Source organism: Microchirus variegatus, assembly GCF_963457635.1.
Source record: "Microchirus variegatus genome assembly, chromosome: 6".
Classification (NCBI taxonomy): Eukaryota; Metazoa; Chordata; class Actinopteri; order Pleuronectiformes; family Soleidae; genus Microchirus; species Microchirus variegatus.
This window is the reverse complement of record NC_139807.1, coordinates 15,636,295-15,654,098: the sequence shown is the minus strand read 5'-3', so window position 1 is coordinate 15,654,098 and position 17,804 is coordinate 15,636,295. Positions and strand designations below refer to the sequence as shown.

Sequence of the window (17,804 nt, the reverse complement as noted above, 5' to 3'; positions counted from 1 at the left end):
GCAAACCATGTCTGACTGTGACCTGGCTTCTCACCCTCCCCACTCCTCTAGGTTAAATTTGGCTCAGGGTAAACTCTCCTATATAAACTATTAAAGCCCCTCTACTCGCTTGGAAGAGTGAGTGACGGGGCAGCTGGCCAATAGTGTCGTCTGGTGAATCTGTCTGACCACAAGTGCCGTGGGGGTCTAAATATAGCAGGAGGGTCTCTGCTATCACAGGGGGGTTGTGGGGTAGGAGTCGGAGATGAGTAGCCATTTGCATCCTCAACTTACAAATCACAATGGCAGGAAGGAAGGGAAGTCAACGAAAATGTTCAGCTTTAGAATAACAGCGAGTCTCCGATTGGAGGAACGTAACAGAAAAAAACTGCAGGAAATATTCATTATTTGATCAATTCAGAAAAACTCTGAAAAAAAAACTCACTGTGATAATTGTATTTGTCATATTATCAGTCAATTTATTTCTCTATGTTACATGATATACACACAGTATATTGCATTTCCCCATTTTTTAAAGGTACAATGTGTCAAACTTCAAAAAAAAAAAAAAGTTTAGTTTTGTCCATTGTGGGCTATTTCAATCAAATCAGCTCCTGATATAAATATAAAAAGCTCATTCTGGGGTAATTTGGTGATCGCACACTTAAAGTAAAATTAGGTAATTTTTATTTCAATTTTCAATTTCTGTCAAATAAAAATAATTTCACTGACATTTTACACACCGCACCTTTAAATCTGCATTGTTTACCTCGATGTAAACTGATAACATTAACATACAGGGTGTCTGTATGCATTACAGTATGCATTACATAAAAACAGGTTAAGTTCATCACATCACCAGCGTATGACACATGATCAGAAAAATGAAATGTTAACAAAAAAGGAGGTCAAACTTTAGACATTCACCAGAGATAACTACAAAATAAAACCGCAGTAAACATAAATAGATCATATTTACAAGTGCTTAAAAAAAAAAAAAAAAAATCAATCCAAGCTCAAGTAAACAGCTAAATCTATATGAATCTAATATGTACAGTACTGGGGATAACCGTAAAGTGAGACAAGAAGGTATAAATCAATCAATGAGTAATTCTAGGCCTCATCTTAGTTTTGGATGTAGATAATTGTGAGTATTCAACTGAAATACAAGTTTTTAAATGTTTAAATGTCAGGCTGTGGGAAAGTTTGAGAGAAAACTGTTTAAAATGTCCTTTCTCTCCATTCAAGCTGGCGTTACACAGTGTGATGACAGTGTGTTGTCGAAAACCAAACATATGGTTTTTTAGCACCAATAGTATCAGCCAAGTTTGGCATATGAGCAACAGAGTGCAAAGAAATCCAAGCATCTGCCCACTGGCATGGAGAAACAATACTGTTCGTACAAGTCGTGCTTTGACTCAGACTGGAATAAATAAGATACAAAGTTTTTTCAATCTAAATAAAAGGTTGACTTTAGGGTTTTTAAATAGTAAACTACCTCTTTTTCACTACCTCTTTTTCAAGAAGAAACCAGAAAGCATGTATATTTAACATGACTTGAAAGCACTTTCCAAACTTTATCCTGCATTTGTTCTGGTTTGCTCTCTTCTTTCACTTTCACTGTGCACTTGAAAACCTTTTCATAAAGATTCAAGTAAAACGTCTTTGAAATGATTTATTCAATTTTGGTTTTTCAAAATTTGCTTTCAAAAGGAGCCAAATTACACGGAGGACTCGGGGAAAAAGTCTGTTGGACGGTGTGTCCGCGTGCTGATGAGAAACTGATAACCAAAACTAGAGTCAGGTTTCCAAATGGCAAACATTTATAACGCATAAATATTCATGCTAAACTTCTCATATCCATGTTCTGCGTTTGATTTCCCCTAATAAATGCGACTATTCTGGCACAAATTTCGGGCGTCGAACCAGGACAAAAACCAAGACACACCTGCTGCATTTCATCCGTACAGATTAAAGTGATCCGTCACACAACAAGAGCCCAACTTTGACGATAATAAATGGAAACACAATCCTCATAGTCATGGTTTGTTTTAGCCCGAGCAATCATCCCACCATGGCAACTTGGCAGCTCTTCTTAGTGAAATGAATTAAAGCTGCTTCAAAAGGTGGAAAAAAAAAACAAGAAAAATCCAAACAAATTAAGGTAAATCTGGCAAATTGTGGTCAACGATGATTTGAAGAAAATCAGCACAAAGAAAAAAGAAAAAAAGAAGTCGTTTAATCTTCACTCCTGGCTCTGTAAATAGTTTAGACGAATTCAAACAGCAACTAACACTTGAGTCAGTTAAACAACAAAAATATGAATCAATAAGTGACGCATAAATACACATATATACATATGTACATGTGCATATGTATAGAACGTGTTGGATTAGTTTAATGGGAGACAAAAAGGCAGAGTCTCAGAAAGCAGAACACCTCTCAACCTTCTCACTCGGGCTCTTTTTGGTCACAGTGAACTTGGACTTGAGAGGGTGATCGGCTATCAGCTGATTGATTTCATTTTGCCTGTAAGAAGACAGTCCTCGACTTATCCAATCGGCTTTGGACTCGTCTTCAGAGCCTCGATAGCAGCGTTTGCAGGCCTTGCCGATGAGGTACGCCACCTCGGCCAGATTGAGCAGCACACACACCCCGGACACCGTCAGCATGAACACAGTGAATATAGTCTTCTCTGTCGGCCTGGAGACAAAACAGTCCACTGTGTTGGGGCAAGGGAACGAGTCACACTTCACCAAACGCACCATCTTAAAGTCGGGGTAGATCAAGTAGAAGATGTAGAGAAAGGCCACCTCAAGGACGATGCGGAAAACGATACTGATCATGTACGTCCACCACAGAGCTCCAGTGATCTGAAACTTCTGGTTCTTGATGCGCTCCAGCTCCTTGGGGCTGGCGCGCCCCGTCCTCTTCAGGATCTTCTTGTCGATGTGGCGGCGGTGGGCCACATGCATGGCCACCAACAGGGCAGGGGTGGAGACCAGGATGAGCTGGAGCGCCCACAGGCGGATGTGCGAGATGGGGAAGAACTGGTCGTAGCACACGCTGTCGCAGCCGGGCTGTTGGGTGTTGCAGGTGAAGCCGGACTTCTCGTCTCCCCAGACGCTCTCGGCAGCAACGACCAGGACCAGGATACGGAAGACGAAGATCACGGAGAGCCAAATGCGTCCGATGCCTGTAGAGTGCCTGTTTACGCCGCTGATCACGGCATAAAAGGACCCCCAGTTCATTTTTGACTCCAGGTCTGAAGAAGCAGGACAAAAGGGGCATCTTTTATTTATCAATGTTAAGAAAATATGTTACAAAAGAGTTTGCAAATCACTAAAAATAAGATCATCCACAAACAACTTAATAATGCAGCCAATATTCTGTTACTTATCAGTTTTTAGAGGTTTACCAGGCTTAGCCGGCAGTGCAAGCGGCGTACGCAGCGCCGGGTCCGAAGAAGACCATCTTGAGGTGTGGCCTGAGCATCGAACTGGATTTGTTTTCGACAGAACAAGAAATGCCAAGTCGCCAGTTGGCCGTATAAAGACAGGGGCGATGGCTTACCACCGTGCCCTCGTCACAGGACGCAACGAATTCGAAAGCCAATTGCGAAACATTCGCCGAGACACGTGGTCAAGTCACCCTGTATTAATACTCTACTCCCAAACTGACCTACAGCCCAGTTGCAGACAGATTGTCAGACTGCCAGACAATTTCTCCAAGACACCAGCAAGACATTCATCTCATGACTACTTTTTTTTTTCCTGCTTACAATGTGAGAGATCTCATTGTTTGCAAGAAAGGTTACAGATTTGACCAGAGTGCCCTGGTGAAAACTCAAAATGACTTGACTTTACTCTGCAGGGAGGACGGTAATGCAAAAACAAAAAAGTTATACGTCCAGCTGACACACAAACATCTGACCTCACGCCACACTTCACTGTTAGTAAACAGAGGGAAAATGACAGTACATGTATTTTACCTTCCGCTGTGGTGGTACACACAGATGTGTACAGATCAGGTGGAAATGAATGAAAATATTGTGTTTTTTATGAAGCCAAAAGGCTGGACAGAGAACACCATGCGTCTGGGAAATGCTAATCATTCCTCCGCCACTAGCCACTGCCCTGCACCGGAGCGGTCATATGCTCTTATATAAACCATTTACATACAATGGCAGCCTTTATTGGGCTGCAACAAGACTCTTTAGAATTCAGATCAAACGCCTCGATTTCCGCCTACCCCAGGCAAAAGAAGGAATCTGTGTGGACACAAAAGGCCTCGGCCTGCCACATTATTTATTGTGCTTGGCAGAGAAGGGGAGAGGGAAGCTTTTATTTATTTATTTTCTTGACCTAAGCCACTGTCATTGAGAGCAGAGTCACTCACAGGTTTGGAGAGTCATCTAAAAAAGCAGACAAATATGTAATTGAAACCTTTTAAATCTAGTTTTTAGCCATTTGTTCAAGCTGATTTGCAATATTGTGAACTTGGCCTGAAGCTGCATTTCACACACATTTCTAACTCCTAATACAGTACACTTAATATGAATATTAAATTGCCTTAAAGCAAACTATTTCATGCCTGATTCCATCCTTGTGTGTGTGTGTATTTTATTTGTGTTTTTGATATTCATGAGCACATTTATACCAAAGCCTATGCCAAGTGGGACACATATCCATTCATTTTGGTTAAAGGTTAAAAGGCTACAACTGTACTGTACATGCTTGCTTCTGACTGAGCAAACACAATATATCAACAAATCTGCACGTGAAAATCATTAGCTTAACAATCAACTGAAATAATAGTTGTTTTTTTGGGAGCTTTCACATTATTATTGCTGGAGTCAAACTCCTCCCCTGCAGCAGTAGAAACAGTTATTTACAGTGACAACAAACTGAATGCCAAGTGAAAACACAATGCGGTCGTTTGTCATGTTCTATCAGATGATGGCAGCTCACTGTGCCATGAGCATTTCTGCGTCACTTATGACAGATTTAGTGGGAGGGGGGTTTGCGAGGCCTGCTAATTCTTTGAATGAACTAAGCCTCATTTATATTCTCTCGAAGACTCGCCACTAGAAAATAGAGAGACGAGGTATGCCAGTGTATGTACGTCTTTATTATAGCACTCAACATATTCTTTACATGGAGTTAATAATAGATATGCCACTGTTCACTGAAAGATGACTTTAACAGAATATAGGGATACAACAAATAATGAAATAAAGAGTAATCTAACTGAACTGAGAACATCTAGTAACTGTAATAAACCAGGACCTGATTCAAACTTCCCTTATTTATAAGAGGGACAGCAAAACTTAACTATGTCTAACAGGAAAGGACACACACACATATATATTATATATATATATAAATATTAACAATTTCCCAACAATGCTTTAAAGGCAATCGATTCCTTATCTCCTACAATGTCAATTTCTTGAGGAAATTATTGAATTTTACAGTAAACGTTCAAAACAGAATCTTCCAAGTTCAAATAATCCTATAGAGCATGTTCACTATAACACTCACATTCATTAGACATGGTTATTTAGCCTTTACTGTATGAACTGCAGTTCTACACATTAAAATACACAAAGCTGATCTGTTCTACTCCAGTAAATACTGTCCTCATTATATTCAAATATCCTCAATTGTTGAACTGCCAATCACAGCAGTTTGTCAAATGTTTACTCAAAGTCCTCTGCATGTTCACTTGTCGATAGAAAGTACGTGATACATTTAAAATGTGTCTCAGTATTTTGAGACAACACTTGGGCCAAGAAAACAACAAAACGAGCATGTCCTGCTTTTTACTGCTCCCTCTTGTTTTGAGCGTAGCATGAGATGAGGTATTTGCCCCAGTCGGAGTCCTGTTTCTTCATTTTTAGTTGAACGGTTCCTAAAAAGTAAAAACAGGATATTGAATGAAGATGAAAATGTGCTGCTATGGTCTCACTTAGATTACTCTGACACCTACTGTAGAAAATGTAAAAAACAAAGTCCAAACATTGACTCCACATACTTTTTGTGAGACTGCTTTTCTTCAGTTCACTGTGGTTCGCGTGTCCATTCTGGGCCAGTCTCAAAGACAGCGATGCTCCTCTCCTAAAATTAACAATAAAATACGACTGTAAGGAAAGATTCATCACAAAATTATACATAGATGTACGGGAAAAAACATTGAATTTTATGAGTATACAATTTTTTTTTTTACCGATTGTGCGGATTAGCATTAAAAGTAATTGACGTTTTAGTCCACTAGATGGTGCCAAGTGTTCAATCTCACTAGAGCTGTTGTGCGAGTAAATCGCAATATGATTTTGAAGCATTTTGCAGTATTGTATCCTGGTGTCTCGGGCGATTCCCACCCCTAACACATACAAATATAGAAATGTCAAGCAAGACTTCTTTATTGAAATACACACACTCTTACATTTGGAAATATGATAGCCAGTTATATCAGATATATGGGCATGTTTTAACAAGATATAATCCATCAATAAATCTTGGTGACAACAATTCAATATTTCTAAACTCACGATTGAACCGTTTCATTACTTTACGTTTCATAAGTACCTCATAGCTCCGAGCTTTCCCTCTTCCAAAAACAGCTCGACAGCAACGTTTGGCGCCTGTGGGTAAAGTCTGGCATAAAGTGTCCTGTTGAGCACCGTGGCTTTGAACCAGCCCACTGACTCCTCAGACCAGTCTCTCCCGTCAACAGGCGTCACCTGCAGGGCGACAGGAAACGAGACACAAAATAGCATGAACTGCGATAATTTGTTTCCTTTATCACTGAGCAATAGATAAGACTGTGACTAATCATGTGGACATATGCCAATGAATGAGTCTACACTCACACAGCACAGTATTTAGCCGTTTCCGTCGATGCTAATCCTAAGAGGGATAACGTGCACTGCTAATCTTAAAATGGTCATCAAAAAGGAGATTTATGTGCTAGTTTATACGCATGTTAAGAATGATCAAGCCTTAACTAATGTGAAGAAAAAAAAAAACAGCGCTTACGTTTACAAGTGAGACCTGTACAGCCTGAAGTGGAAGAACAGCCATTTCTGGGGTCAACTCCTTGACGCACAGCAGTGACAGGCAGGCAGTGTCACCATGGTCCAGCCTCTTAACCTCCACCTTGATCAAAGTCTCACTCCCAGCACCATCAATGGAGTCATCATCTTACATCCATACAACAATAAACAGAGCATGGCAGGTTAAGTGCAGTAGGAAGTCTCCAAGTGGCCACATGCGAGTGAAGTGACACTGCTACCATCTAGAGGAATGCATTTGAAAAACCATTCCAAAGAAAACAAACCCACCTCCAATTACACCACATATCTTTGTCACCTGAGCCCTGCACCATTGTTCCTGTTTAGGGAACCAACCCATTACTTGGGTTCCAATGTCTGGAATGCAGTTCTGTTCTGCATATGAGCGACTGGCTTTCCAGCTGCTGCAAATGAGAGCACAAAAATAATGACAACCAGAAACATGTGGATTATTAAAAAAAAAGGGGGGGGGGTCTACAAAGAAAGCTGTAATAAAAAAGGGATAAGTGGCTCTGTAGGTCCTGTAAATGCGATCAGGGAATCAATGAAGGTTGTGAAAAGCTGAGAAAAAGCAGTGTAGAGATTAGAATCCATGATGAACAACTTACTCTGTAACAAGGGCCTGCAGCCTGGTGAAGGAGTCAGCGTGCTGGATATAAAAGTTGCTTGGGCTGACAATATGAGACACCACAACCTCAATCTCTTCAAACCTCCGGACCCGAAACTCAGGAATGGTAACACTGCTGCTTGTTGGGGTTTTTGCATCAACATAATTGTCCTCTCTCTCGGATTCTGTGCACTTGGAAGTTTGGGTTTTCCACTGGGTGTTTACACAAGAGCTCTCCACTTGAGCAGCTGTATTTTGGCAGCCTTCATTTTTTGCTGGGCTGTCATCGGTGTGTGCTTGTTGCACCTCAGTTAAAATGTCTCCAATATCCCACAATTCAGTCTTAGTTGCAATCACACATGTGTAGGTCAGACAGCCGCTTGATTCCACCCGCTTGACTCTGAAGACGGGGCCTTGGTCTTCCATGTTTGCACGCAATGTTTTCCGGGCTTGTGACTTGATCCCATCGTCTGACAGAACATTTCTGAATTGGTCGCTTTGGGTTTTGATGGAAGACAACGTTGACTGTGGCCAACCTGAATGGTGTGTACTGTTATTCAACTCCATGACAGTGACCTCTTGTGCACCCATGTTCTTAGCTTTGGCTCTGAGGAAGTGCAGCAGCTGAGAGGATGTTTGTTTTTGGTGTTGCACCTGGAAATGACCCTCCCATCCCCAGCTCATAAGTGGTGTTAATTTTTTGGGTTTTGGGTTACTTAACTCTGGGAATATAGCCTCTATTGGTGGTAGTAGTAATGGTGGTCTCTCTGGAGTCACCTTGGGGCTCTGATTCATGGCAGGTTGCGGAATCACATCATCTAGTTGGCTTTTCTCCTCATAAATAACAGCGTGTTCATTTTCTTTGACCTTTAAGTGACAAGATGAGCTCTTAGTGTGAACAGCGCTGTTGTAGCTGGACGAGATGCAGTAGATCATGTGATCCTCTTGGGCTGCTACAGGCTGGGAAATTAGGAAATACTTTAGCTGCTGAAGGGACAGTGTCCCTCCAAGCACCTGGACTGATTTCACAATAGAGCTTGCCATGAGCACGTTCTGCAACATGGGCCCAAACTTGAGAACATCTGTTATCAGGATCCGCTTGTTTCCAAGTGGCTGAAGATGGTTCGTTCTCATACCCATCTTGACAGCAGGGTGGGCACAAACTTGTGGCTCTGGTGATAAGAGAAGCATTTATCTTAAACATGGAAATGCAATGTTACTGGTACTGTTCAAATGCAGAAACGTTTGCGTGCATACATGAATTGATTTAAAAGGGAGAAGCACAGAAGATGCATGCACATATGGGTGTGCCACTGTTGTGACACGCTTGTCCAAATGAAAACATTTCAAGGCAACTTTCAGAACGTCTTTCAAAGCGCATTGATACTCCAAATAGGTAGGTCAAACTGGTCTCTGTCCACTCTGAAATAAGCTTTGCAACTGCAATCACTCAGCCACAGGAAGGGAAACACGGTGCTTATAATGTATTCATCTTTGTTTTCTTCCACTTCTATTGAGTTTAAAGACAGCGTCAGCTTGCATCCATGACTAGCATCTTCTGGAGTTCGAAAAAACTCCCAACATTATCCAATCTGTCACATTATTTTGTTTCTCTCATCTCTGTGTTCATCTGTTTTGATTATGTTAAAATTCAAAATGCATTGGTTCACTGAGCTTAGCAACTTTCCAGTCATGTCAGCAGCTCCCAGAGTTTGGTTGCTTGGTAACGGCAGAAGCAACAGGAGTGCAATTCCTTGATTAGAAACCCTTTCAGGCTTCTTCCATGCATTTTTGTACAATATTTAATTGTATTGTATTTAATTATTTTGACACTACACAGACAGGCAGCTAAACTGACACGGTTAACTTCTGACTTACCAGCAACAAATTCCTCCAGTAACGCTGAGAGTTTGTCTATTGTACGGCATTTTGCTTCCAAAACATTTGCCAGGTCACTGAACACACAGACTGGAAGAGATGAATTCAAGAAACCTTGGATGTCGTCATAGGCCTGAAAGAAAAGGGAAACAACCATAAGTTGTTGTTTTTCTGTTCATTATAAAAATATCAGTAATCATTTATTCTGAACTTACAATATAAACACTTGACAGTTTATAACTAAGTCACGACCCACAGGTCAAACTTATATTGGATCTCTAAATCAATGTTTTTATTTTAAAAAATACCAAAATAAACTACATTACTTTTTTTTAAAGTGAGGACGCTATTGTGAGACCTCCCATTGAGCTCTAACCAAATATAATGTCAAGTGTCTCCACTGTGCTGCCAGTCAATAACTGATATTTGCACCACAGCTCTGGAAACAAATCACAATCAATTATCAATAATAGTTATTAGTTTCATTGCTAATGTCACTCTCGGTCCATTAAACCGCCTAACTTATAATTTATCTCGGTTAGGGACATGAGAACCCAGCGTGTGGCCTGTGCTAATACCCACATAATGATGCCATGTAGCAATCAAACAACAGCACCTAATCTTACCTTACTGATGAAATTGTTGAGTTCTTGTTCTAGCGTTTTCCTGGCGTTTTCCAGCAAGAAAAGCTTGTAAATTAGCCCCACTTTCTGTGTGTCTATAGCGGACTGCAGGTGGTGGCGGCGGCGGGCGAGTTGCTGCTGCTGCTGGAGAGGAGTCATAGTCGAAGGAGCAGGGTTCGTGTCCGATGTTACTGCTGCTGGAGCCCCAGGGTATTGACTGCGCGCGGCTGTTGGCTACTGCGAGCTAATTAGCTAATTAGCTAATTTAGCCAATGTGGAGTTACTCTTGTAATATTAATATTTCCGTTAATCCGTTAGATATTTACTGTGACGGTGTCAGGCTGGCGACCTCAGCTTTTCTTTGCTGCTTTGCTTCTGCCGCGTTTGTCAGTTAAACTTCTTCCACTCACCCCGCCCTCGACCGGTGAACCACAAGGAGACCGCCATTTTGAAAAACTGTTGTCAGGTTAGCGAAGTCCTCATCAAACGTGAAGTGAATATTCAGTGTAAAGTGACTGTTTCTTCAGTTTCTCTATCGCTGTAGTAGACGTTTTAATGGATTTTTTTTAAAGCAGACATGTTGGTTGTCCCTTTTCCTCCTAGGTCTCTCCACCACCTCACTGTCTGTTCTTATTGTGCCATTATTGGGTGAAGACTGGGAGTAAATAACAGCCATGGACTCTGACTCAACAACGGTCAGAAATTCAAAATCACCCGGTGTCTCTTTAACCTTAATTTAAACCAGGGGTCTCAAACCATTTAAGTGAAAAAAGTGCCAAAAACATATGTTCAATATGAATGACCAATAGGAGCTTAAAATTATATCTCAATGATACTGCAATAACAATATGTGTGACAATTATTTCTTAGAAATTCAAAATAAAAGTGTTTGTTTTGATACTGAACAATATGTATATACAATTCATGATAAAATATTTATGATGCAACATCCATAAAAAAACATTTTAAATTATTTACAGTTAAGATATTAAGTGGTGATCCACATGAATTAGGTTGGGGGCCCATACATTATATGATATTATTCAGGATATCAGTGTCATTGATGTTGACAGGATGTTGTGTTTACAGTAGTACCTCGTATTGCGATTTAAGTATAACACTATCAGAGAGATGGAGGACAAGATGTGCTGTATTTATACAGCTCAAACTAAAACAAATAAATTAGTTGTCTGAGGCAGTTTCCCACCCTAGGGGATGAGATGTGTCTTTAATAGGTAAAAACAATTCAAGCTTAAGGAAAAATGGCTGTGCCCTTGGGCCATGCTCAATCTGATATAAATAAAAAACAACAACATGGTTAATGTAGCCAGTTGTTTTATAATGTGTTTTAAAATATACTACCTTTATACATTGCTTAATATAGATGTTGGATAATTAAATTACACTTTTGTAATGATCTGTCTGGATGCATGATAAGAAATTACACCTTGTTTTCTAAATTGGTACTTAAATTAGCGTGAAAGTAACCCCAATTATTTTTCTGTCACATACATATTTTTTTCTAGGCTTCTGGGACTACATTAAAATAAAGCAACCTGGATACACTTGTGTTCGATACAGCACCTACCACCACTTGCCCTGCACTTGTCTGTGGATCTCCCACCAGCTCAGCGCTCTCTGCCTCGTCATCATGAAAGGTGAGTGAGCCGAGGCTGCACATGTTTCACAGTTGCTCTGAACCTTTTCTCTCTTACCTTTTCAGAGTCACTGCCCTTTGCATTTTCTTTAGTGTCCACCCGTAGCGCTTTACTCATTCATCCACACTGCACTGCAATGGCAATTGTGTCCTTGAATGCATCCTGGAGTACCACCAGTTCCATAAAATTGAGCTGGCTAGCTATCCAAAAAATACTAAATTCTTAACTCAAATAAGAATATGTATATATATATATGATAAATGGATGAAATGGATAATTCTGGTCACATGCATTATTACTTTTATAGTAAATACAGATATGTGGAAAACTTACTTCAGTACATGAAATAATTTGTACCCCACTTACCAAATTTCTCACACTGTGAGGTTCTGCACATTATCTTTGGTCACCAGAGTGTGAAATGATTGTTTCATGTTGGTCATCTTTCCTTTGGAACAGACCAAAATCCAATACACGCAGGCATGAGGTTATGAGCTGGAGAGAAACCATTAAGGACGTGTATATTTCAGTGATCTGACCATGCCTTTCCCAAACTTTTTTCAAGGTCACAAACCATCACAACCCAATTCACTATATAGACTGTAACAAGAGCACATTTGTGCATAATCCATCACGTCATTTTATGCAAAGTCTCACACAACCCATCTGTGTTCCCAGACTCTGGGAATGACCGATGTAGACCATCATGTCTTGTTAATTTACACAGCACATTAGGGCTGATGCTGTAACAGCAGACAGGGATTATCTGTGGTCTATCATGGATGGATTCCTCGATGGAAAATACAGGACACAGGCTGTGAGGAAGTGATAGGGTCAAGTGGCTCCCAAGAGCCTGAATAAAATTAAAGTGGTCCAGACTCCACTAATCTGGCCAAAAAAATAAATAAATAGCAAAATATAATATTAAAAAATCCAGAAAACATATGGCAAGGAATATATAAATATTTGTACCGAGTGTGTGGAAGGAGCATTTTGCATTTCTGAAATAATAAGGATAAAAATGAGTGAAGGTGAGATAGGTATATGATATATAGTACACTTTAGGAACAAGATATCAGTGATGCAAGAAAAGATTGTCTCTATATATATATATATTTATTTTTTTTAAAGTGCCAGGTTTAATTGGGCAGCCATGACAATGCTTTGCTTGTTTACTGGAAATACAGTTACCCTAGAGGGAAAGACTGACAGTGATACAACTTTTCAGTGCACTAACAAACAAGCTGCTGCTGATATCTAAATACCAGCTACCATTAACCGCCAAGAAGAAGAATGAACACAATTTGCTACTTGCATTCCTATGGTTTTACACCTAATACTATACACACAGTGTTCTATTCTTCGAGTGCTCTTTGTTTGAACTTGTCAAGCTGCTACTTGATCTTCTACCTAAATCTTGTAGGTGGGGCAACAGAGATAGTTTCTACTTATATTGCTCAACAGCTCGATCAATAGACATCCAGGCTGTTTTGATACAAATGGTGAGATCACATACCAGTGGACAATGGGGTCATGGGCCTAAGAAGTGCAAAGTGGCGCTTCTGCTTTAGTTTAAAGCTTTAGTTTAAAGCAGACACATGAGTCAGAAGGTATGAGAATTTCTCAACAGGATATCCTCCAGCAGTAGTTTCTCCCGATGTCATCCAAAACTAGTTGCTGTGTAATAAAACCCACAGAATTTATGATTGTTTCACCAGACAGTAACCTCACCCCACTGTCTGTAGATCAACAGGATAAACTTAACTCTATTCACGTGTTGTTGGTTGAGCAGATTTATTTTCTCAAAGTAGCGGATGCAAAGCTAGTCGCGTTTATTGTACTGTACAAGGACACAATGAATGGTGGAGGACTCTCACTCAACATTCTATCACATGCTGGGATTCAAATTGTGCTATAATGAAAACAGAATGTTTCCCCGTTAAACCTCCGTGATTTGTTTTGCATGTAAATAAAAGAAGTGCATTTTCGGAAAAAAATTATATTGCTATAATTATCCGGTTATTTCATGTTTATTACATACAGCGTGTTTGACAATGTCAGAGCCACAGAAATTATACAGATTACAGAACACAACACATTTGCAAATAGCATAAGGTGGATCTTGTATATGCACACTGTCAAATAAAATTAATTTATTGAAGAATATATACATTATGTTTACACAGATACTCCTCCGAGGTTTGTTATTGACGTTAAAGTGAGTGTTTGTGGTGGTCAACACTGATTCTGGGAATGTTGTTCAAGATTTTGCAGACGTCATAGAAAATTGAGTCAAGGTTAAACTTTTGGCTGCAAACAAACAATTTCCAATGGCGGATGGGCAAAAAGTTCTCCGGGTGATTAGTGATTTGGCACTAGCTGCAAACCGAACAGCTTGGGAGTCAATAAAGACAGTTTCAATCACGACATCTTAGCTACACAGGTCACACTGTGGGATACATGTCTGACAGACACGTAATGGGGAGTGGAGTCACAGGAGGCTTTGAAAAATGTGAGAAGATGCATGTGTCTCATTATGAAGTCATTACAGCTTTACTTAACTGAAAGTCTGTTTGTTTTTACAACCTAAACAGCCATTAAGCTGCACTTCTGTAAATGCGTCATGCAAAGGCAAACTCACAGGAATTGTGCTCCAGTTGCTATGGTTTGCTCTGCAGTTTCTCACATGCAGTATGTTTATCAATGCACAAAATAAACTCGCAATCACACTACAAATGGTATTTGCGGGCAACACAGGTTCCTGGTAAATATAATCAAGAATGTTAGCATTACAAATACAAATAAAACAACAATAAACATTTGTCCTGAGTGAAGTGGCTGTGATTTGTTATGAAACAGACAATAAGATGAAGAACTTCTCAGATACGCTGTCATGTTGACTCTGCTATCACCCGAAAAGCATTCAGTGCCACTCATATCAGGCAGTTTTACTTTCAACTCGTCTAGAGTTGTCAGCCATTTGCTGTCACAGCAGTTGAAGTCATTTCCACTGATGAACATGACACGGAGGTGTGCAGATATAGCACGAATCAAAGAGTTGTTTAAAGACACAAAACGATTGTTCCGTATGTCGATTTCCCTCAGAGGGGAGCAGCCTAAACTGGGTATGACATCAAGACGATTGTTTGACATGTTCAGATGAGTTAATGCTGGCATGCAGGGTAAAGACAGATCAGAGCTGGTCATGTTTGTTTCACTGATGATCAAGGACTGAAGGGTTTCCTGCACACCGTCTAGTGCACTCACGTGCATCACCATGTGTGCATTTCTTGCAAGATTGAGGGAAACTAAAGAGGTTTCCTGAAATGCATTAGCAATGAGCATTTTGATATTGTTTCCCTCAAGATTTAGGTGTTTAAGAGTACTGAGCGTCTTGAAGGCAACACAGGACTCATTGAGGTGAATTTGCTGTGTTGATTCGGAGCTTCTTAAATGGTCTGTAAGAGCACAGGGCTGCAGTGAATTGTCTTGTAAATTTAACGTGTCTATTTGTGTAAGTGCATTAAGGAAGAGCTGGGAAATGTATGCAAGGCCATTGCTTTGAAGGTTGAGGTGCTTTAAGGAGGGAAAGAAAATCTGCCGAGGATATTCTGTATCACTGTACTGCCTCACGTTCCAGATGATGCTTTGCAGACAGTTGTAACTGAAATTCAGTGTCTCTAAAAATGAGAGACGGCTCAAAGTCTCCAGTGGGAAAGACCTGAAGTGGTTGTTGCTCAGGTCCATATACACTAGTGGCATTAGCCTCCAGTTTGAGTGTAGGGTATTTTTTGTAACTATTATCTCGTTCATAATCTCATGATAAAGATAATTTACTTCTGATACCATTGCAGCTTCTAAATCTAAGGCGCCAAGCATGTTATTCTGCAGATGAAGGTACTTCAGTTGGTTCATCTTTGGAACAATTGGGAAATAAAGGAGTTTGTTGAAACTCAAATCAAGAACTTCCAGACTATACAGCAGGTCGTTTTCACGTGACACAAAAAACTCCACCGAATTTCGACTAAGATTCAGATATTTAAGTTGATGTAATGTAAAATCACAGATTTGTGCAATGTTATTTTTGGCCAAGTTCAGCATCTCTAATTGGCTCAATGGTTCAAATGTCCCCTCTTCTATCACTGATATCAGATTGTTCTCCAGAGTAATGGCCCTCAAACCTTTACTCTCTTTGAACAAGCTGTGCGAAAGTCGTGTTAAAGCATTACCAGTCATCTTAAGTTGATTAAGAGAAGATTTGTTTCGAAGGAACATCTCTGCTGAGTAATCACTCAAGCCATTCATTGATATGTCCAAGCTCTTCAGTCTACCAATGGATTGGAGAGCTTTGCTGTTGCTGCCAAGGTTGTTGTCCAGTGCATTTCTGGACAAATTCAATTCTTCAAGCTGAGCCAGGTTTTCAAAAGCCCCCTCAGAGATGAGATCCAGCTGGTTGGAGCTCAGGTCCAGCTGCTGCAAGTATGGCAAAACAACTGTGTGCAACTGTCTGATGAAGTTATTGGACAGGTCTAGTCTTCTAAGCCTTACATCTAAATCCTGTGGGACAAAATAGAGGTTCTGGTTGTTCCAGGACTGCTCCTTGAAATGGAAGGAACATTAATCATAATCAGAGTGTGGACCATGGAAATCACAGTCAAACTAATTTAGCAGATTCTTAGATCTTAAAGCTGGAAAAAAGTGCAACTTAATGGACTACACATTACATCGCAATGATGTTTACACATTTTACATTTGAAATTAAGCATCTTGAACCTACCTTTGGATAATCAAATGTCAGTCCAGTTATATAAATATCATAGCTGAGTGACCAGAGTAGTAGGAACTTGGAGAACATTTGCCTAACCATTGCTCCTGAGCTGCTGCTTCTGCTGCTGTTAAAATGTATGGTACCACCACACAAGCTCACACACACACACACAGCTCCTCTTATAACCATGCTTCATAAAAAAAAAAAAAAAAAAAGCGACTGGAAAAACATCTGTGGACACCAGATAGACGCTGTTGCTATATTTAGACAACAAAGGCCAGTGGTACATCACTTTCTCTTCAGCTTTGGAAAACAACCTTCTAATTTGATTAAATACAGTTCAATATAGACAAAGTTGATCATAGTTAGGAACCAAATGTTATCTTGTAACATGTTTGTACTATGGCATATTATCCAGTTTAACAACTTATATACAACATTATATATTTATATATATGTAATTATCATGAAACATTTAAAGTATTCCATATTTACATGTCAGACAGCTGGTAATCCCATCCTGGTGGATATAGATGTATGCCTTTGTTTGTTCCTGTCATAGGAAAAATGGAAACCATTCAAAAATAGATTAGAGGAACAAATAAACTGAAAGTGTGGAGGTGGAGGTAGAGGGAAGCAGCCCAGGTATATAGAGACGTGCAAAAATAGATCGTTGAAAGGACATGGTACCACGTATCAGCAAATCTGAAGACAAGGCTCAAGTGGTCTACTTGGCTGAATATTTTTTTGGAAAAATAACTGTTCACATAAATGCTGATGAGAGCAGTTTAATTTATTAAGTTATGCATTTCCCTTCGATAAGGAACATCCAACAATTTTGTGGCCACCGGCTGTCACTTGGTTCTTTATCAGCGTGGCCTCCCACACAAAGCCAGCTATCTGCTTCCTGCAACTATGAGCTGAGTCTGTTCATCTTCTTTCAGTTCAGCTGTATGGTGCCAAAAGAGGTTGAATCTGAATTTGTTGAGATGAGAGCTTATTGCCAGTATGGGACCACCAGTTCCAACTCGTTGTCCCGATGCAGCCGCGTAATACCTGTGGAATCATCTGCAGATGAATGATGATGATGATGAAGAGAAAACATACTTTGCGTTTCTCAGTAAGCTTTTTCCAGTGCTTGTTGGCTTAGGGTCGATTGTCTTGGAAGTCTCCGCTGAAGGGAACCACATTATTCCAAAACATGCAGCCATTATTA

At 40.0% G+C, this 17,804-nt stretch overlaps 2 protein-coding genes across 2 annotated transcripts; both read right to left on the bottom strand.

Annotated features, from left to right (window-relative positions):
- Window positions 1-2,402: 2,402 nt before the first annotated feature.
- Window positions 2,403-3,251, bottom strand: LOC310928219 (gap junction beta-1 protein-like; the record flags this gene model as incomplete). Its single annotated transcript, XM_083890723.1, has 1 exon — window positions 2,403-3,251. Exon 1 carries the CDS (start codon window positions 3,228-3,230, stop codon window positions 2,403-2,405), a length of 828 nt encoding a protein of 275 aa, XP_083746849.1. The 5' UTR covers window positions 3,231-3,251.
- An 11,293-nt stretch (window positions 3,252-14,544) lies between these two features.
- LOC310928276 (transforming growth factor beta activator LRRC33-like) lies at window positions 14,545-16,714 on the bottom strand (the record flags this gene model as incomplete). The annotated part of the gene is made up of 2 exons (XM_083890798.1): window positions 16,598-16,714; window positions 14,545-16,419 (listed from the first exon to the last, which is right to left on the bottom strand). Exons 1-2 carry the CDS (start codon window positions 16,685-16,687, stop codon window positions 14,545-14,547), a joined length of 1,965 nt encoding a protein of 654 aa, XP_083746924.1. The 5' UTR covers window positions 16,688-16,714.
- Between the last annotated feature and the right edge of the window lie 1,090 nt (window positions 16,715-17,804).